The sequence below is a fragment of the Rhinoraja longicauda genome, chromosome 23 (assembly GCF_053455715.1).
Source record: "Rhinoraja longicauda isolate Sanriku21f chromosome 23, sRhiLon1.1, whole genome shotgun sequence".
NCBI classification, from domain to species: domain Eukaryota; kingdom Metazoa; phylum Chordata; class Chondrichthyes; order Rajiformes; family Arhynchobatidae; genus Rhinoraja; species Rhinoraja longicauda.
Window position 1 is genome coordinate 35,763,146 of NC_135975.1, and position 21,973 is coordinate 35,785,118.

At 42.5% G+C, this 21,973-nt stretch overlaps 1 protein-coding gene across 3 annotated transcripts in view; it reads right to left on the reverse strand.

Annotated features, from left to right (window-relative positions):
• Positions 1-21,973, reverse strand: part of cdk17 (cyclin dependent kinase 17) — a 193,499-nt gene that overhangs the window by 90,622 nt on the left and 80,904 nt on the right. For all 3 annotated transcript variants that reach the window (XM_078420056.1, XM_078420053.1, XM_078420054.1), the window contains exons 2-3: positions 21,305-21,498; positions 537-686 (exon numbers count right to left, since the gene is read on the reverse strand). In XM_078420056.1, coding sequence (XP_078276182.1) covers positions 537-663 — 127 coding nt within the window. In that variant the 5' untranslated portion in view covers positions 664-686; positions 21,305-21,498. The remainder of the gene's footprint in view (positions 1-536; positions 687-21,304; positions 21,499-21,973) is intronic.

Here is a 21,973-nt window from a genome sequence, read left to right on the forward strand (position 1 = left end):
TTCAGTTGGTCCAACCTCTCCTGATAGCTAATATTTTCTAATCCAGGCAACTTCCCATGGAACCTTTTCTGCATCCTATCCTATTCAACACCTCCACATCCTTCCAGTAATGTAGAAAGCAGAATTGCAATGATTATGTTTTTTTCAAATGAGGAATATAGAACTGACCTTCAAAATCTCCAACTGCCAGTAATACTTAATTGGTAAAAGATATCTCACTTCCAATCAACTGGAACCTACCTCTACAGAAAACTATGAGCTTCAGAAAATAACAAGATGCCGAAATTTACATGGAGAGTGGATGTACCCAGAATCTTAGGATCAGTGAAAATATTACCAAACAGAATTATAAACTTAAATTCAATAATTCTGGTTCTTTTAATCATATAAATTTGAAGTCTTTACATTTTCGAAAGTACTTGACATAAAAGTGCAGCATTTATCAATTTAAAAGTGAAGCTTGCAACAGTCCCAACAGTAAAACACATTTGTAGTAATTTGGAGTGCTCATTTAACATTTGACAAAAATAACTCACCATTGTCTTTACTGCTGTTCTCTTCCACAGTCATTTGCTCTGCAAGCTCCGATAGAGACTCATCAATTGTTTGGCTGCCACGCAAAGTTAAGGAAAGCCGACGCTTAAATTTTTTCATCTTTTCCATGAAATCTTCCACTTTAGAGAAGCCTAAAATTAAACATTAACATCAAGTTCAATTAGTATCATTAGGAGGTACAGTGAGACTCACCTGCACATAAAGTATGCAAATCACAATCTCCTAAGAATTATAAATAGTAATTTGAAAATTGCTACATATTAACAGAGCTACTATTAGTCAAATAACTCTCAAGTTCAAAGATGTTTTCAGTGAGTAAAGTAGTTCAAATGTTACCTTACTTAAATTGGAAACATCACAAAGACAAAATCTGTGCCCACTAATATATGTAACAACATGGGCAACATGGACTAAATCTTTGATAAAGATGGCTTCAAAAATGTCCTTCAATTTTCATTCTTTTAAGCTCTAATTCTTATTTGTGTTATGAATGAATGAATATGTTTATTAGCCAAGTATGCATATACAAGGAATGTGCCTTGGTGCTCCACTCACAAATGACAACACAAACATACAGTTAACAATTAAGAATAAAGCATAAACACAGCAAAACAATAAGGATACACCATTACGGTCTAAACATGTGGGTGAAAATAAACCAGAGCAAAAAAGAGACTACAGACTTTGGTTATTGGGTAGAACTATCACTCGTGGGGAAAAAAAGCTGGTTTTATGTCTGGCTGTGGCTGCTTTGACAGTCCGGAGTTGCCTATCATTGCATATTATCATACAAGTTAAAGTACAAACTTCATATATACTCTCACACATTTTCTTATCTCCAAATTATATTTTCTGAACTAGGTAAATCTGACTTGCAGAGATAGAATATTCAGAATACACATGATTAAATAATGGAAAAATGTATGCACATTTTTCTGCATACCGTATCACTGTTACAAGAAATTATTTGGTAGTAATTGGTGTGGGTCAGTATTTTATTTATATTGTGTGTTAAAGCATCTCACTTGCAGAGATAAAATAAGGTAATTCATCTGGAAAAGAGAGAGAAGGTGTGGGTAGAGTCAGGGACCAGTAGGTCATAGCTGGACCAAACTGAGGGGAGGGATGATAGGCTGATAGATCCAGGTGGTACAAGGAACAATTCTCCCCCTTCAAACGGTAATATCGTGGGATAGTCGTCAAGCTGTGCATCCTAGATTTGACAAACAGAATGGAAGGGGTAATAGACACAAGTAAACAATCTGACATTAAAAACAAACTGCTGTAACATCTCAGGTGTTTGAGGCCGAAAAGGAAAATTACCTGTATAAAGCGGCAAGGGGAAATGTGGGGCGAAAACAAGCAGTTGATAGGTACACCCAACTGAGGCAAATGGAGTCAGCAGGGGAAAAGAAGGGTGAAATGTGAGGCAGAGAGATAATAATAAGAGACACTAAACGGCTGCAGATATTGGAACCTGATAAAAAGGAGAATGGGGAAGAAATGGGAACAGTGAGAGAACGGAATAGGGAACCTAGTGGAAGGCGCTCGTGGGTTATGGGCAGATGGGGCAGGAGGGGGTGCGGAAAGATACTAAGTGTGTGAGAAGACATGGATATATTAAATAGACAATAGGTGCAGGAGTAGGCCCTTCGGCCCTTCCTGCCAGCATCGCCATTCAATGTGATCATGGCTGATCAAATAACAATCAGTACCCCGTTCCTGCCTTCTCCCCATATCCCTTGACTCTGTTATCATTAAGATCTAACTCTCTCTTGAAAGCATCCAGAGAATTGGCCTCCACTGCCTTCTGAGGCAGAGAGTTCCACTGCTTCACAACTCTTGAGTGAAAAAGATTTTCTTCATCTCCGTTCTAAATGGCCTACCCGTTATTCTTAAACTGTGGCCCCTGGTTCAGGACTCCCCCAACATCGGGAACATGTTTCCTGCCTCTAGCGTGTCCAATCCCTTAATAATCATATGTTTCAATAAGATCCCCTCTCATCCTTCTAAATTCCACAATATAAAAGCCCAGTCGCTTTCTTCACTGCCTGCTGTACCTGCATGCTTACTTTCAGTGACTGATGAACTACGACACCCAGATCTCATCGTACTTCCCCTTTTCCTAATTTGACATCCTTCTGCCTTCCTGTTCTAACCACCAAACTGGATAACCTCACATTTATCCACATGAAACTGCATCTGCCATGCATCTGCCCACTCATACAAACTGTCCAAGTCACCCTGCATCCGCAGAGGATCGTCATCACACTTCACACTGCCACCCAGCTTTGTGTTATCTGTAAATTTGCTAATGTTACTTTTAATCCCTTCATCTAAGTCATTAATTAATATTGTAAAAATTTGTGGTCCCAGCACTGAGTCTTGCGGTACCCCAGTAGTCACTGCCTGCCATTCTGAAAGGGACCCATTTATCCCTACTCTTTGTTTCCTGTCTGCCAACCAATTTTCTATCCATGTCAGTACCCTACCCCCAATACCATGCACTCTAATTTTAGATGAGATCTTATTGAAACGTATAAGATTATTAAGGGGTTGGACACGTTAGAGGCAGGAAACATGTTCCCAATGTTGGGGGAGTCCAGAACAAGGGGCCACAGTTTAAGAATAAGGGGTAGGCCATTTAGAACTGAGATGAGGAAAAACATTTTCTGTGAGAGTTGTGAATCTGTGGAATTCTCTGCCTCAGAAGGCAGTGGAGGTCAATTCTCTGAATGCATTCAAGAGAGAGCTAGATAGAGCTCTTAAGGATAGCGGAGTCAGGGGGTATGGGGAGAAGGCAGGAACGGGGTACTGATTGAGAATGATCAGCCATGATCACATTGAATGGCGGTGCTGGCTCGAAGGGCCGAATGGCCTCCTCCTGCACCTATTGTCTATTGTCTATTCCGCCACTCGCCTCCTCACTAAAAACTATTTCAGTGGTCACAAAAGGACACAGATTAACACAGCTGGTTGAATAATACAGCAGTTCAGGCAGCATCGCTGGAGAACATGGATAGGTGATGCTTCAGGTCAAGACCCTTCTTCGGAATGCCTTCTCAGCCTTGATGAGATTAACATACCATCACATTCAGTTTTGGAATGTGGCAAGAATCCAGAGTATATAGCATGGAAACAGGCCCATTGGCCCACATCATCCATGCAAAACAAAGTACCTTCCTGAGCTGGTCCCATTTGGCTCATTTCCCTCTATCTTTCCAACCCATGAACCAGTCCAAATGCCTTTTAAGCATTGCAATTGTACCTGCCTCTGCCATTTATTTTGGAAGGTAGCTCTATATACCCAACACCCCGTGTGTGACCTACTCAGAGAACCCAGAAGAAATCTAGAGTTACAAGGAGAAAATTCAAATATTGTTACATTAATAACTAAATATACAATTGACAAGCACATTTTCCCAATATTGAATAGGAATGTCACAGTGCAAAAGGTTTAGGCGGGGCAGTATTTGTCAAACGTGTTCTGGAAAGATTCCTCAGGCAATATGTAGAGGGCCCCACATGGAGGAGGGCCACGTTTGATCAAGTTTTAGGAAACTGGGAGGGGCAAGGGAATGAAGTGGGAATTCACTGGAAATTAGAAGGATGAGCGGAGATCTTATAGAAGCATATAAAATTCTTAAGATTGGACAGACTAGATGCAGGAAAAGTGTTCCCAATGTTGGGGAGTCCAGAACCAGGGATCACAGCTTAAGAATAAGAGGTAGGCCATTTCGGACTGAGATGAGAAAAAACATTTTCATCCAGAGTTGTGAATCTGTGGAATTTTCTGCCACAGAAGGCAGTGGAGGCCAATTCACTGGATGTTTTCAAGGGAGAGTTAGATATAGCTCTTAGGGCTAATGGAATCAAGGGATATGGGGCAAAAGCAGGAACAGGGTACTGATTTTGGATGATCAGCCATGATTATATTGAATGGGGGTGCTGGCTCAAAGGGCAGAATGGCCTACTCCTGCACCTATTTTCTTTGTTTGTGGTGAGTCTTTTGGACCAGCGATCACTGTTCTATTAGGTTTAAGTTAATTATGGATTAACTTAAACCTAATTATGGACAGAGCGGGCCCACATGTTAAAATTCTAAATTGGGACAAAGCCAACTTAAGGTATAAGACAGGAACTCACTAAAGATAATTGGAGCAGGTTGTTTGAAGGAAAAGGAATATCCAGAAAGTAGGATGTTTTTAAAAGTGTGCTGACTTTCAAGAGTCCAGGACATGCATGTTCCTGTTTGAGTGAAGGGCAAGGTAGATGGGCATAAAGAAGCTTGGATGACACAAGAAATTGAGGCCCTGGTCAAGAATAAGATTTCTAAACACCTGTTTTCACTTTTTTATTATGGGTTATTGTGTGTAGATTGATGATTAAAAAAATGAATTTAATCAATTTTAAAATAAGGCTGTAACGTAACAAAATGTGGAAAAAGTGAAGGGGTCTGAATACTTTCTGAATGCACTGGAACCGAGCACCCTGTGGAAAGCTAAAGATGAAATTGCAGGTGCCCTGGCTGAGATTTAAGTCATTCAATACGGGTGAAGTGCTAGAACAAATGGTGTGCCACTATTTAAGAAGGGCTTCAGGGGAAACCTGGGACTATAGGCCAGTGAGTCTAACATCTGTGTTTGAAAAGTTATTATACAATATTCAGAGGGATAATACACACATGCATTTAGATGGACAAGGACTGATTAGGGACAGTCAGCATGGTTTAGGACATGGGAGATAGTGTCTCATGAACCTGATAAGAGTTTTTGAAGAAGTGACCAAAACGGTTGATGCAGGTTGAAAGGTATATGCATTTCACAATGAGATAGTTGACTGGATAGAAAATTGGCTTAATGGAAGGAAGCAAAAGGTGATGGTAGAAAGTTTTTTTTTTTTACTGGAGTCCTGTGACTAGTGTTTCAGGATTTGGTGCTGGGCCCATTGCTGTTTGTTAATGGATGAGAACATGCAAGGCATGATAAGTTTGCAGATGACACTAAAGTAGGTTGTATTGTCGATTGTTAAAATGGTTGTCAAAATTGCAACAGGATCTTGATCAGTTGGGCTGGTGGTCTGAGGAATGGTTGATGGAGTTCAATACAGAGAAGTGTGAGGTGTTGCTTTTGGGAAGTCGAATTAGCACAGGACCTACACAGTGAATGGCAGGACTCTGGGGATTGTTGTGGAGTAGGTACATAATTCCTTGAAAGTCGCATCACAGGTAGATAGCGTGGTCATGGTGGCTTTCATCATATTAGTCAGAGTATTGAGCAAGGAAGTTGGAAGGTCATGTTACAGTTGTACAAACCATTGGTGAGGCCACATTTAGAATATCGTGTTCAGTTTTGGTCACCCTGTTATAGGAAAGATGTTGTCAAGCTGAAAAGGATGCAGAGAAGATTCATGAGGACTCGAGGGCCTGAGCTATAGGGAGTGGTTGAGCAGGTTAGGACTTTATTCCTTGAAGCACAGGAGGATGAGAGGTGATCTTGAGAGGAATAGATAGGGTAAATGCACAGTCTTTTACCCAGAGTAGAGAGATCAAAAACCAAAGGACATAGATTGAAGGCGAGAGAGGAAAGATCCTGAGAAGCAACATTTTTTTTAAAGCACAAATGTGGTAGGTATATGGTAGAGGTAATTGAAGTAAAATGTTTTTTTTTAAACTTTTCAACTAGTTCATGGATAATCATATCATATCATATCATATATATACAGCCGGAAACAGGCCTTTTCGCCCCTCCAAGTCCGTGCCGCCCAGCGATCCCCGTACATTAACACTATCCTACACCCACTAGGGACAATTTTTACATTTACCCAGCCAATTAACCTACATACCTGTACGTCTTTGGAGTGTCCATGGAGAATTTAAAACAATTGTAGACTTCTGTATGAGCATAACAATTCTTTTATATTATGAATAAGCAATTCCCCAAGAGCAAAATCTTTATGCAGTGCACAACATTCATCGAAGAATTAAAATAAATGGAAGATCCATGGATCTTCCCGAATTTTAAGATTTAAATGTCTCCCTCAACTTGGAGATGAAATATAGAGCACAAACCAAGCTTCTCAAGTAGATCTTTGCTAATCATCCTCAAACCTCAATATAGTGTATTTCATTTGCATCACTGCTCCATCATGACTTGTGACTTCTTCACCAAAATGCAAATGCAATCCTAATTACCACTAGTAAGGCGCTAGCAGGGATACTGCTTCTATGGCAAAAATCATTGCGGCTGGCTGATGCAATAGCTGACAACATTGGCCTCTCTCTGTTTTTAAGCGGATAGCCCCTTCAGAACTTCTCTACACTAATCAGAGGCACAAATAACAGTATGTTGCAATGACTATTCTTGGATACCAGAATCAGAAACAGTTGTGTATTCCTCACTCCATTATTTATATGGGGAATAACCTGCATTTCACACCATTCCCCTTTCAGCTTGAACATAACCTCTCTTTAAATGTGGTAAAATACAGCAGCCAATTTGGTCATGGAAAGGTCTCACAAACAAAAGTGAAATAATTGCAAATTTTGGAGAAATAAACAAAAAATACTCAGGCCATAAGCATTCTGATTATTGGGTTAATTAACTCTTTTTCCTTCAACTGTAGATGCTGGTTTAAACCGAAGATAGACACAAAATGCTGGAGTAATTCAGCGGGACAGGCAGGCGTAGAGAGCAGGAATGGATGACATTTCGGGTCAGTCTGAAGAAGGGTCTCAACCCGAAACGTCCTCCATCCCTTCTCTCCAGAGAAGCTGCCTGTCTGTCCACTGAGTTACTCCAGCATTTTATGTCTACCCATAGTATTTCGTACGAGTATTAACAATACACTTATTTCACACCAACAGTTGTGTGCCCTTTGCAGAGGAAATATAATTACTTAGAAACATTTGGAGTGTTTAAAGCACTAAATAAATTAAATGCCTTTGCTAATTCAATGCCTGAGCACTCAATCCTTTGACATGGAAACTGGTAACATGCACCAACCACGGCATGTTACTCAACATTTCATTATCACGTTTTAACTGAACTATTAGTTTGTATCACCTTCACCACCAGCACAGCTCTGAATTAATTTCACAAATTTCGAGAGAGTGAACTCGATAAATAAGCTAAGAAATAGGCCAGTGGATGAAGCGTGGCAGATATTTAAACAGCTAGCTCATAGCACAGCAAAATTTATTCTAGAAATAGGGACTCCATAAGAAAGAGAAATCATTCACGGTGAACAGGTCAGGACTCATGTTAATCAAAAGGTAAGGCATGCAAAGCAACAAGGACTACACCAAAGAATTAGGAATCAGCAGTGAACAAAAGAGAAAAAAGCAAATTTGAAACTTGCATAATATAACAAACGGTAAAGGGAGGTCAAGGGAGCTAGTTTCAAGGAAGATACAAGGAACTGCGGATGCTAGTTTACAAAAAAAGGACAAATAGCTTAGAAAAACATATGAAAATCCCAATGACAAAGTTTATGAGAAAAATAGGTAAGATTAGAATTAGACAAATCACCTGAACCTGATGCCCTGCATTAGGGGAGTTTAAAGGATTTAGCTGCAAAGATACTGGGTATATTAAATTAAGTTTTTCAAAAGTCACCGAATTCTGGGAGGCACTAGCAGATTGTAAAAGAATATATGTGCCTCTCTTGGTTAACAAGGAAGGAAGAAAAAAAATGTAGGGAACTGTAGGCTACTTTTACATCTATTGTTGACAAGACACTCGAGTCAACAATCAAAGATTATCATTTTGAAAAAGCTTTGGCATCAATGCGGTTTATGAATGGCAAATCAAGTCGAACAAATTTGCTTGGCTATTATTTTATGATGTAACAAGCAGTGTAGATTAGGAATATTTCAGGAACTAGCAGTGAACAGAAAAGAGAAAAACAATTTTGAAACTTGCATATAGCATATATAAACATAGCACAAAAAGTAAGGAAATTTGTGTTTGGTAGATTATTTCTTTGTTGTAACAATGCTTCTTGGCAATAAATCTTATACCGTTGGAAAGCCTGTTCATTTCCCTTTTAAATGGTGCCACATTTGTAAGGAACATGCATTTGTGGGATGAGCAGCAGAGCCGAGTATGTGGGTTGCGCCCATGAAAAATCTGCCAAATCTTCTCTGCCAATGCCGAGGCGTGAATTGTCCAAGATAGACTGGCGATTGATGCTGAAAGGGTTGACGGTGGACATACAATGGAAGGCATTTAAAGGTCGCATGGATGAACTACAAGTGTTCATCCCAGTTTGGCAAAAGAACAAACCAGGAAAGGTAGTGCATCCGTGGCTAACAAGGGAAATCAAGGATAGTATTAAAACAAAAGATGAAGCATACAGATTAGCAAGAAAAAGTACCATTCCAGAGGACTGGAAGAAATTCAGAGTCCAGCAGAGGAGGACAAAGGGCTTAATTAGGAAAGGGAAAATAGATTATGAGGGAAAACTGGCAAGGAACATAAAAACTGACTGCAAAAGCTTTTATAGATATGTCAAGAGAAAAAGATTAGTTAAGACAAATGTAGGTCCCTTGCAGTCGGAAACAGGGGAATTGATCATAGGGAACAAGGAGATGGCAGACCAATTGAACAAATAGTTTGGTTCTGTCTTCACTAAGGAAGACATAAACCGTCTGCCGGAAATAGCGGGGGACCGGGGGTCTAATGAGATGGAGGAACTGAGGGAAATCCAGGTTAGTCGGGAAGTGGTGTTAGGTAAATTAAATGGATTAAAGGCAGATAAATCCCCAGGGCCAGATAGGCTGCATCCCAGAGTGCTTAAGGAAGTAGCCTCAGAAATAGTGGATGCATTAGTGGTAATTTTTCAAAACTCTTTAGATTCTGGAGTAGTTCCTGAGGACTGGAGGGTAGCTAATGTAACCCCACTTTTTAAAAAGGGAGGGAGAGAGAAAACGGGGAATTATAGACCAGTTAGCCTAACATCGGTAGTGGGGAAAATGCTAGAGTCAGTTATTAAAGATGTGATAGCATCACATTTGGAAAGTGGTGAAATCATCGGACAAAGTCAGCATGGATTTACCAAAGGCAAATCATGTCTGACGAATCTTATAGAATTTTCGAGGATGTAACTAGTAGAGTGGATAAGGGAGAACCAGTCGATGTGTTATATCTGGACTTTCAGAAGGCCTTCGACAAGGTCCCACATAGGAGATTGGTGTACAAACTTAAAGCACACGGTATTGAGGGTTCAGTGTTGAGGTGGATAGAAAATTGGTTGGTGGACAGGAAGCAAAGAGTAGGAATAAACGGGTCCTTTTCGGAATGGCAGGCAGTGACTAGTGGGGTACCGCAAGGCTCAGTGCTGGGACCCCAGTTATTTACAGTGTATATTAATGATTTGGACGAGGGAATTGAATGCAACATCTCTAAGTTTGCGGATGACACGAAGCTGTGTGGCAGTGTTAGCTGCGAGGAGGATGCTAGGAGGCTACAGAGTGACTTGGATAGATTAGGCGAGTGGGCAAATGCATGGCAGATGCAATATAATGTGGATAAATGTGAGGTTATCCACTTTGGCGGCAAGAACAGGAAAGCAGAGTATTACCTGAATGGTGACCGATTGGGAGAAGGGGAGATGCAACGTGACCTGGGTGTCATGGTGCACCAGTCATTGAAAGCAAGCATGCAGGTGCAGCAGGCAGTGAGGAAAGCGAATGGTATGTTGGCATTCATAGCAAGAGGATTTGAGTTTAGGAGCAGGGAGGTTCTGCTGCAGTTGTACAGGGCCTTGGTGAGATCGCACCTGGAGTATTGTGTGCAGTTTTGGTCTCCTAACCTGAGGAAAGACGTTCTTGCCTTAGAGGGAGTGCAGAGAAGGTTCACCAGATTGATCCCTGGGATGGCGGGACTTTCATATGATGAAAGACTGGATAGACTGGGCTTGTACTCGCTGGAATTTAGAAGACTGAGGGGGGATCTTATAGAAACATATAAAATTCTTAAGGGGTTGGAGAGGCTAGATGCGGAAAGATTGTTCCCGATGTTGGGGGAGTCCAGAACCAGGGGTCACAGCTTAAGGATAAGGGGGAAGTCTTTTAGGACCGAGATGAGAAAACATTTCTTCACACAGAGAGTGGTGAGTCTGTGGAATTCTCTTCCACAGAAGGTAGTTGAGGCCAGTTCATTGGCTATATTTAAAGAGGGAGTTAGATGTGGCCCTTTTTGCTAAAGGGATCAGGGGGTATGGAGAGAAGGCAGGTACAGGCTACTGAGCTGGATGATCAGCCATGATCATATTGAATGGCGGTGCAGGCTCGAAGGGCCGAATGGCCTACTCCTGCACCTATTTTCTATGTTTCTATGTTTCTAAACAGCTTATTCTGCCATTGACTCTTGTTCGGTGTTGTTTGGTGGATTGGATGATTGAAGTCTGAAGAAACAAGACATATTGGCAATTTAACAATTTATTCATTTAATAAACAGGAGCCTTAGTAGCGTGTGGAGGAACCATACACAGCCACAACAGCCTGGCACCTCCTCCTCATGCTGGTCACCAGCCTGGTCACACACTGTTGTGGGATGGCATCCCATTCTTCAACCAGCATTTGTCGCAAGTCAGCCAACGTGGTTGTGTTGGTCACTCTGGCACGAACAGCACGCCCAAGCTGATCCCACAAGTGTTCAATGGGGTTGAGGTCAGGACTGCTGGCAGGCCATTCCATCCTCTCCACTCCCAAACCTTGCTCTGTGGCGGCAAGCATTGTCATCTTGAAGGATAGAGTTCGGTCCCAGACTGTGGAGATATGGGATTGCCACTGGTTGCAGAATCTCATCTCGATATCTCTCTGCATTGAAATTGCCTCCAATGATGACAAGCCTCGTTTTTCCAGTGAGGGAGATGCCGCCCCACACCATCACACTGCCTCCACCAAAAGATGTTACTCTATCGGTGCAGCAATCAGCATAGCGTTCTCCGCGTCTTCTCCACACTTTGACCCTATGATCCAACTGCCGTAGGCAGAATCTGGACTCATCGCTGAACATAACGTTCCTCCACATGTTCAGGTTCCAGTGCACGTGTTGCCGACACCAGCGCAAACGGGCCTGACGGTGAAGGGCAGTCATGGCAGGCCTCCTGGCAGCCCTATGAGACCGGAGATCGGCTGCGTGCAGTCTGTTCCGAATTGTCTGGGCAGAGAGCCGTCGGCCATATCGTCCTGCAAACCTTGACTGCAAATCTGTAGAAGACAGCCTACGGTTCCTAAGTGCTGAAAGGGTGAGGAAACGGTCTTCTTCGGGTGTCGTCTTCTTGGGACGCCCACTTCGCGGCCTGTCTCTGACATCCCCCGTTATATGGAACTTGGCCTTCACTTTGGAGATGGTACTAGGGCTCACTCCAAATAATGCCGCAACTTGGTTTTGCGGAACACCAGCTTGAAGTTGCCCTATCGCACGGGCCCTATCCAGACCAGTCAAACGTGGCATGCCGATTCTTGGAACAGACACCTACTGACCACTGTAGCAGGGCCCATGCTCACAGATGCTGCCAATCAGGTGCCAATCAGGCACCTGATTGTCAGCACCTGGTGGTACCAGAAGTTCAAAACAAGAGTCAATAGCAACAGCAGAATAAGCTGTTTGGCATTGGCAGAGAAGATTTGGCAAATTTTTCATGGGCGCAACCCATATACTCAGCTCTGCTGCTCATCCCACAAATGCATGTTCCTTACAAATGTGGCACCATTCAAAAGGGGAATAAACAGGCTTTCCAACGGTATAAGATTTATTGCCAAGAAGCATTGTTACAACAAAGAAATAATCTACCAAACACAAATTTCCTTACTTTTTGTGCTATGTTTATAAACATCCAAAAAGACATTTGACAGAGTGTCACATCAAAGGTTTTGCACAAGAGTTATTGATATTGGAGGAAGTGTTCACACACACAAAAAAACACAGAATTGGTATAAGGATCTTTTTCGGGTTTGAAGGATACAATCCCTGGGGTTCGGTTCCTTGCCTTCAGTTACTATTTATATTAAAGACCTAGTACAACATGTTCGGTGTTTAAGTTAGCTGTCGACATAATGAGACAATATGTGGATAAGGATATTGTACTTACATTCTATTCCAATCACATAGTGGGCAAAAACTTGACAAATGGTGGACAATATGGCATAACAAAAGGATTTGAGTGCTAATGGCATGTTGGCCTTCATAACGAGAGGATTTGAGTCTGGGAGTAAAGATGTCCTTCTGCAGTTGTAAAGGGCCCTGGTGAGACCACATCTGGAGTACCCAACATGCATCGTTGGGGGTTGCGTTTATCAGCAGCCTGCATGTGTGGAGCAGACCAGCAAACAGCGCAGCACGTCATTTTCGACTACACTGTCCTCCGCCCCCCTTGGTGGAGGGGTAGACCTCACGGCCCTTGACAACAGCACATTGCACTGGCTACAGTGCCTGGAGGGCGTTACATAATTTCTGCTGCCTCAAACGCAAGAAGCAGCAGCTCTGGAGTATTGTGTGCAGTTTTGGTCTCATAATTTGAGGAAGGATATCCTTGCTATTGCGGCAGTGTAGCTTAGGTTCACGAGGTTAATCCCCGGGATGGCGGGACTGTCATATGAGGAAAGACTGGGCTTGTATTCACTGGAATTTAGAAGGATGAGAGGGCATCTTATAGAAACATATAAAATAATAAAGGGACTGGACAAGCTAGATGCAGGAAAAATGTTCCCAATGTTGGGGGAGTCCAGAACCAGGGGCCACAGTCTAAGAACAAAGGGGAGGCCGTTTAAAACTGAGATGAAAGGGAAAAAAATCACCCAGAGAGTTGCGAATTTGTGGAATTCTTTGCCACAGAAGGCAGTAGACGCCAATTCATTGGATGAATTTAAAAGAGAGTTAGATAGAGCTCTAGGAGCTAGCAGAATAAAGGGATATGGGGAGAAGGCAGGCATGGGTTACTGATTGTGGATGATCAGCCATGATCACAATGAATGCCGGTGCTGCCTCGAAGGGCCAAATGGCCTTCTCCTCCACCTATTTTCTATGTTTCTATGCAATATATGATAGTGCAAAGTCGTGCAGAAGAGTGAAATACAAAGGCAAATGGCATATTTGTATCAATTACAAATGGGTTGGAGTTTAGAAAAAGGGTAGCTTTATTACAATTTTACAGGGTGCTGGTGAAGCCACACCTGCAATTCTGCACTTGGTTTTGGTCCCCATGTTTAAGAAAGAATACAGTGGTCCTGGAAGTCGTCCATACAGTAACTCACCAGGCTAATTTCTGGGATGAGTGGGTTAACCTATTGAGAAAAGCTAAGTAGTGTAAGAAAATAACTGCAGATGCTGGTACAAATCAAATGTATTTATTCACAAAATGCTGGAGTAACTCAGCAGGTCAGGCAGCATCTCAGGAGAGAAGGAATGGGTGACGTTTCGGGTCGCGACCCTTCTTCAGACTGATGTCAGGGGGGCAGGACAAAGGAAGGATATAGGTGGAGACAGGAAGATAGAGGGAGAACTGGGAAGGGGGAGGGAAAGAGAGGGACAGAGGAACTATCTAAAAAAACCTCTTTACATCGGCAAAACCAAACGCAGGCTCAGCGATCGTTTCGCTCAACACCTTCGCTCAGTCCACCTTAACCAACCTGATCTCCCAGTGGCTGAGCACTTCAACTCCCCCTCCCACTCCTAGTCTGACCTTTCTGTCATGGGCCTCCTCCAGTGCCATAGTGAGGGCCACCGGAAATTGGAGGAACAGCACCTCATATTTCACTTGGGCAGCCTGCAGCCTAGCGGTATGAACATTGACTTCTCCAACTTTAGATAGTTCCTCTGTGCTAGAAACGGCAGTACTGTAGACAGGATGCCGCCACGACTTTGCCAGTTAGTTATGGCAGAGGAGAGAACAGTAATGACAAAGGGAGAGGGGATGTGAAAAAAAAGATAGTCATAGAATCATACAGCACTTAAACAGTTCCTTAGGCCCACCCTGTCCATGTTGACCAAGACGGCCATCTATGCTAGTCCCATCTGCCTTTTAGTCCATATCCCTCTAAACCTATCCTTTGCACCGTCTAAATGTTTTTTAAAAATGCTGTGATAATACCTGCCTCAACTAGCTCCTCTGGCAGCTCACTCCATATACCCATTACTTGTGTGAAAAACCTGCCCCTCAGATTCCTCGTAAATCTTTCCCCTCTCACCGTAAACCGATATTCTCTGATTCTTGAATCTCCTGGTCTAGATAAAAGAGTGTGCATTCACCCTTTCTATTCCCCTCTTGATGTTATACACCTCGAAGATCACCCCTCAGTCCTAGCCTGCCCAACCTTTCCCGACAGCGCAGGCCCTCCAGTCACAGCAGCATCCTCGTAAATACAAAGAAGAATAGGGCAAGAAAGGAAAGCAGAAAAGAAACTGATATTCAGCACAAGGTCTTAGGGTCCATTACTGTCAGTTTTGATATTATCCAATGTTGTAGAGTCATAGAGTGATACAGCGTGGAAACAGGCCCTTCAGCCCAACTTGCCCGAGTCCCACGTGCTTGCATTTGGTCCATATCCCTCCAAACTTGTCCTATTCATGTACCTGCCAAACTGTTTCTTAAACGTTGGGAGAGTCCCAGCCTCAACTATCTCCTCTGCCAGCTTGTTCCATGCACCCACCACCCTTTGTGTGAAAAAGCTACCCCTCAGATTCCTATTAAATCTTTTCCCCTTCACCATAAACCAATGTCCTCTGGTTGTCCATTCACCTACTCTGGGTATGTGACTGTGCATCTACCCGATCTGTTCCTCTGATGATTTTATATACCACTAATATCACCCCTCATCCTCCTGTGCTCAAAGGAATAGAGCACCAGCCTACTCATTCTCTCCCTACAGCTCAGACCCTCTAGTCCTGGCAACATGCTCATAAATCCTCTCTGTACCCTTTCTACTTGACAACATCTTTCCTATAACATGTGCCCAGAACAGAACAAATTACTCTAAATACAGTCTCACCAACGTCTTATGCAACTGCAACAGGACCTCCCAACTTCTATACTCAATACTCTGACTGATGAAGGCCAAAGTGCCAAAACCTTTTTAACCACCTTATCTACCTGCAACTTGACCTTCAAGGAACCATGCACCTGCACTCATTGATCCCTCTGCTCTACAACACTCCCCAGAGCCCTCCCATTTACTGTGTAGGTCCTGCCCATGTTAGACGTCCCAAAATACAACACATCACATTTCTCTGTATTAAATTCCATCAAACATTCATCAGCCCACCTGGCCAATCGATCAAGATCCTGCTGCAATTTTTCACAACCATCTTCACAATCAGCAAAACCACCAATTTTGGAACATCAGCAAACTTGCTACTCTTGCCATGTATGTTCTCATCCAAATCATTGATGTAGATGACAAACATGAAGCTAATTTTCTATCCATTGAGCTATCTCTCCTTGGATCCCATGCGATCTAATCTTCCAGAGCAGCCTACCTTGCGGAACCTTGTCAAATGCCTTAATGAAATCCATTTTTTCAATATCTACAGCCCGACCCTCACGGACCTTTTTGATCATGTCTTCAAAAAACTGCGACCTACCACATACAAAACTATGCCGAATATCCCTAATCAGCCCTTGTTCATCCAAATGCCTGTGTATCCTACCCCTCAGAATACTCTCCAGTAACTTTCCAATTGCAGATGTTAATCTCACTGGCCTATAGTGCCCAGCATTTTCCCTGCAGCCCTTCTTGAATAGAGGCACAACATTTGCCACCCACCAGTCTTAGACAATAGACAATAGGTGCAGGAGTAGGCCATTCGGTCCTTCGAGCCAGCACCACCATTCAATGTGATCATGGCTGATCATTCACAATCTCAATACCCCGTTCCTGCCCTCTCCCCATACCACCTGACCCCGCTATCATTAAGAGCTCTCATCCTGTTACTGCTATCCAAATGGTCCGCAATTTGTTCTTTTATAATTGATTCCAGCATATTCCCCACCACTGATGTCAGGCTAACTGGTCTAACTGGTCTGTTTTCTCTCTTCCTCCTTTCTTAAAAAGTGGGATAACATTAGCTACCCTCCAATCCAAGGGATCTGATCCTGAATTTATAGAACATTGGAAAATGATCACCAATGCGTCCACGATTTCTTGAGCCACTTCCTTAAGTACCCTGGGGATGCAGACCATCAGGCCCTGGGGATTTATCAGCCTTCAGTCCCATCAGTCTACCCAACACCATTTCCTGCCTAATATGAATTTCTTTCAGTTCGTCCGTCACCCCAGGACCTTTGTCCGCTAGTACAACTGGGAGATTGTTTGTGTCTTCCTTAGTGAAGACAGATGCAAAGTACCTGTTCAACTCGTCTGCCATTTCCCTGTTCCCCATAATAAATTCACCTGCTTCTGTCTTCAGGGGACCCACATTTGTCTTCCGGCACCTCTCCTGTATTTAAAGCCGACTTGTAAATTTCAACCAGGACTCCCGCAATCTCCTCTCTAACGTCCCACAATGTCCTGATGAGGCCCTGGAGATTTGTCTACCTTCATACACAATAGTACCCTCAGCACCTCCGACCGTAACACTGACTGCTCTCAAGCCATTTCCATTGACTGCCCCAGGTTCCTCCGTCCTCCTCGCTTTCTCCTCGGTAAATACAGAGGAGAAATACTCAGAGGACTCTGTGTGGCTCCACCCAGAGGGGACGTCTCTGATTCACGAAGGGTCCCACTCTCTCTCTAGTTACCCTTTTCCCCCTTATGTATTTATTAAATCTCTTGGGATTGTTCTTAATAATATCTGCCAGAGCTGTCTCCTGCCCCCTTTTTGCCCTTCAGATCTCCTTTTTTTTTAAAGTTTACTTCTCAGTTCCTGAAACTCCTGCAGGGATGAACTTGATCCCTAGGTGCCTATACCTGTCCCATGCGTCCTTTTTATTCTTGACCAATGCCTCAATTACCCTCGTCAGCCAAGCTGCCTTACGTTTGCCTGCCTTGTCCTTCACTCTAACAGGGTCGTACATATCCTGAGGTTTTGTCAGCACAATTTTAAAAACATCCCACTTGGCTGATGTTCCTTTACCCTCAAATAACCTGCTTCAGTCAACTTGAGTGAGACCTTCTCAAAGTTGGCCTTATCCAATTGAGCATTTTAACACGTGGGAATGTGCAAAGTTCTAAGCTACATTCTTAGATGAGTTTTGGTCTGCATGTACCTGTTAGAGCAAGGTAATGTTTGGCAAGCATAGAGAACTCTGTTGATAAAAGATACGAGGGACTGGACAAAAAAAAAGGAGCCCGGGACAGGTGTAGGCAGCTCGGATCAAGTGAATGCCTGGAGTATAATGGATGTCGGAGTATACTTAAGAAAGAAATTAAAGGGGGGGACATGAGATAGCTTTGGCAGAGAACATAAAGGAGAATCCAGAGATGTTATGAAAATTTTACAGAAAAAAAGAATACTTGGGGGGGGGGGGGGGGGGGAGGAATAGGGCCCCTGAATAATCAAAATTAGAATATATTTGTGGAGCCACAGAAGATGGGCAAGGTCCTCAATGAACTTTTCTCCTCTGTTTTTACCATGGAAAAGACATGAAGACGAGGGAACCCGGGAAAGTTAATGGGATGTCCTGAGGATGGTCCGCATTAGGGTACGTTGTTACTATACAGTATTCCTCTGCCACTTCTTTGCCCACACTCCCAACCTGCCCAAGTCCTTCTGCAGACTCCCTGGTTCCTCAACACTACCTGTCCCTCCACCTAAATTTGTATAATCCGCAAATTTGTCCAGAAAGCCATCAATTCGCTCATCCAGATTATTAACGCACATGAAAACTAGGGGGTCCAATACCTACCCCTGCAGAAAAGGCACCCTTCATTCACTCTTTTACCTTCTGCCTGTCAGCCAATTGTCTATCTATCCACCTTGCCTCGAATACCAGGCTCCTATCTTGTTTGGGGAGAGGGCAGGAACGGGGTACTAATTGTGAATGATCAGCCATGATCACATTGAATGGCGGTGCTGGCTCAAGGGCCGAATGGCCTACTCCTGCACCTATTGTCTATTGTCTACTGAAGGACCGAATAGCCTACTCCTGCATCTATTGTCTATTGTTTAGCAACCTCACATGCGGCACTTTATCAAAGGTTTTCTGAAAATCCAAGTAAACACCCACTGACTCTCCTTTGTCTATCCTGCTCGTTATTTCCTCAAAGAATTCCAACAGATTTATCAAGCAAGATCTCCCCTTAACAAAACCATGCTGATTGGCCTATTTTATCATGCGCTTCCAAGTACCCCAAAACCTCACCCTTAATAATGGACTTTAAAATGTTACCAACCACTGAAGTCAGGCTAACCAGCTGATAACTTCCTTTCCTTTGTCTCACTCCCTTATTAAACAATGGAGGAAAGAACTGCACATACTGGTTTAAATCAAAGGTAGAGATAAAATGCTGGAGTAACTCAGCAGGACGGGCAGCATCTCTGGAGAGAAGGAATGGGTGACGTTTCAGGTCAAGACTCTTCTTCAGTGGAGTTACATTTGCGATTTTCCAGTCCTCTGGAACCATATCGGACTCTAGCGATTCTTGAAAGATCATTACTAATGCCTCCACAATCTCCAGTGTCTCACAAATTTGGTTTGAGCTTTTTTTTTAAGTAACCAAGTTTAATGAGGGCAGTGTGCTTTTCATAATATATAGACTTCAGCAAGGATTTGATGTGGCTCTACATGGTGGGCTGCTTCAGAAAGTTAAATTGCATGGTATTCAGGGAGAGCAAGTTAACTGGAAACAGAATTGGCTTAGTTACTCCAGCATTTTGAAAGTTCTTTTTCAGACTAAAGGCCAGTGACTTGTGGTGTTTCAGAGATTGTTGCTGGGCTCATTGTTGTTTGTGTTCTATGTCAACAGTTTGGATGAGAACATATAAGGCAAATTTTGCAGATGACATCAAAATAGGTGGTATAATGGACAGTGAAGATGGTTATCAATAATATAAGTGGTATTTAGAAAGGTCTCGACCCGAAACGTCACCCATTCCTTCTCTCCTGAGATGCTGCCTGACCTGCTGAGTTACTCCAGCATTTTGTGAATAAATACCTTCGATTTGTCTGCAGTTAGTCTGCAGATTTGTCTGCAGATTGCATCTGCAGTTATTTTCATACACTAATAATATAAGTGGGATCTTGATCAGCTGGGCAAATGGATCAAGGGATGGCAAATGGAGTTCAATTCAGATAAATTAGGTGTTGCACCAGGGAAGACAAATTAAGGTGGGACACTCACAGTGAATGTTGGGCTCTGGGGAGACCTTAGAAGAAGTACAATTATACAATTTCCTGAGTTATAATAGCTGTGCACAGTGGTGAAGAATATTGTAAGTACGCTATTTATTCACAAAATGCTGGAGTAACTCAGCAGGTCAGGCAGCATCTCAGGAGAGAAGGAATGGGTGACGTTTCGGGTCGAGACCCTTCTTCAGACGCTGTCTGAAGTACGCTGGTCTTGATCAATCAGGGAACCGAATACAAGTAGGGATGTCATGTTGCAGTTCCAGAAGGGGTTGGTGAGGCTGCACTTGAAGTATTGTGATCAGTTATGGTTACTCTGCTCTTGGAATGATGCCATTAAGCGGAAAATATTGCAGAAAAGATTTACGAGTATGTTGCCAGGACTCATGGAACTGTGTTACAGGGATAGATTGGGCAAGTTAGGACTTTATTCCTTGGAGGTTAGGCGACCGAGGGGTGTAAAAAGGGATGAAAGGAAAATCAAGGAACATCTTACTCGCTTATTTTTTATGTGATTCGAGCCCCACATCAAAGTAGATTAATCTTGCAGTCCTTTAACTTAGCAATCATCGGTCCATGAACTTTGTATAACATCACTACTAAAATGTGTCAAAAGAAACTGCGGATGCTGGTTTACACCAAAGATAGACACAAATGATACTCAAGCATTTTGTGTCTATCACTATAAAATGTTGAGATAGATATTTTGAAACATAAAAATTTGTGATGCTGGAATCTCTAACAAAATACAAACAGCTGGAGGAACTCAATGGGGAAAGCATCACCTGTGAAGGGAAATGGACAACTCCCTAAAAATTGCCTTCCACTGCATCATATGTCATGCAATTGTTCCAGTGTTCCTAGTGGAACTTTTTTATTCAAGCCCCACATGTCACATGTCAAAGCCCAGCAGACAACATGAGTCGTCTCAGTTTACTCAGAGGGGGAGCAGTCTAATAAGGGTCTCGACCCGAAATATCACCCATTCCTTTTCTCCAGAGATGCTGCCTGTCCCGCTGAGTTACTCCAGCATTTTGTGTCTATCTTCAGTTTGGACAGAGTTACATTCACTGAACCTCTGACATCTGTGAGCCCCACCCAAAAGACTCAGGCTGTCAAAGCTGACAAGGTGGTAAAGGCCTTTAAACTTTGCCCTGTAATCTTTGCCAATTCCATCCTTGGAGAAAGGTTTAGATTGTCTACCCTATCTATGCCTCTCAATTTTATATACTTCCATCATGCCAATCCACAGCATTTCAGAGAAAACAATCCAAGTATGTCCAACCTCTACTTGTGGCTAATATCACCTAATCCAGGTAGTATTTTGGTAAACCTCTTCCGCACAATTCTATAGATATGTTATTAATTTTAAAGATAGTAATTCTAATACCATTTGCTTTATGTGATCCAAAACATTTTCAGCCACACCTGGCGAATCTTGACAATTAAGGTTACTCACATATTTTAGTCACAGTTTCCAGTCTTTGAGTTTGGTCATCCTTTTACATTAATTTTCTTCAGTTTGATTCGATGGTTTTACAATCAATTCCACGACCTACTTTTCTTTACGGTTCTTCAATCTTCCAGTGAATTACTGAGTGATAGATGGATAAATGACAAAACTGTTGTTTGATTCTTGTAGGTAAAAACGTGCTGTAATAAGAAACAAACAATGGTAGAATTGTCAGTAGGTTGGCTTCTTATTTATCAATACAAAGAGAGTAACGATATCAATGATTAAGAGAATTTTGCAGTTAGTTTTAGTAGATTTTGCTGAAAAAAATAGAATGCAAAGTTACAATATCAGTGTCAAATTTTGAGTTCACAATAGTTTGTCACCTTAGGTCCTGACACTTGGTGCTCATGCTGCAGAAATAATATTGTCACGTGTAGTGAGATACAATGAAAAACTTTGCATTCTATCCTGGCAAACCATGCCATATGTACATCAAGGTGGTACAAAAGAGCTGAACAAAATATACTTTCATATGCATTACTCCAAGGCAGCATTTTGATGAATGGACATGTTCACTTTTCCTTTATAACAATTGGGAAAAGAATGGCCTTGGGAGATGCTAGAATATATCGACTCTTCTACAGAAATCAACAATAGATTATCTTTTATGAG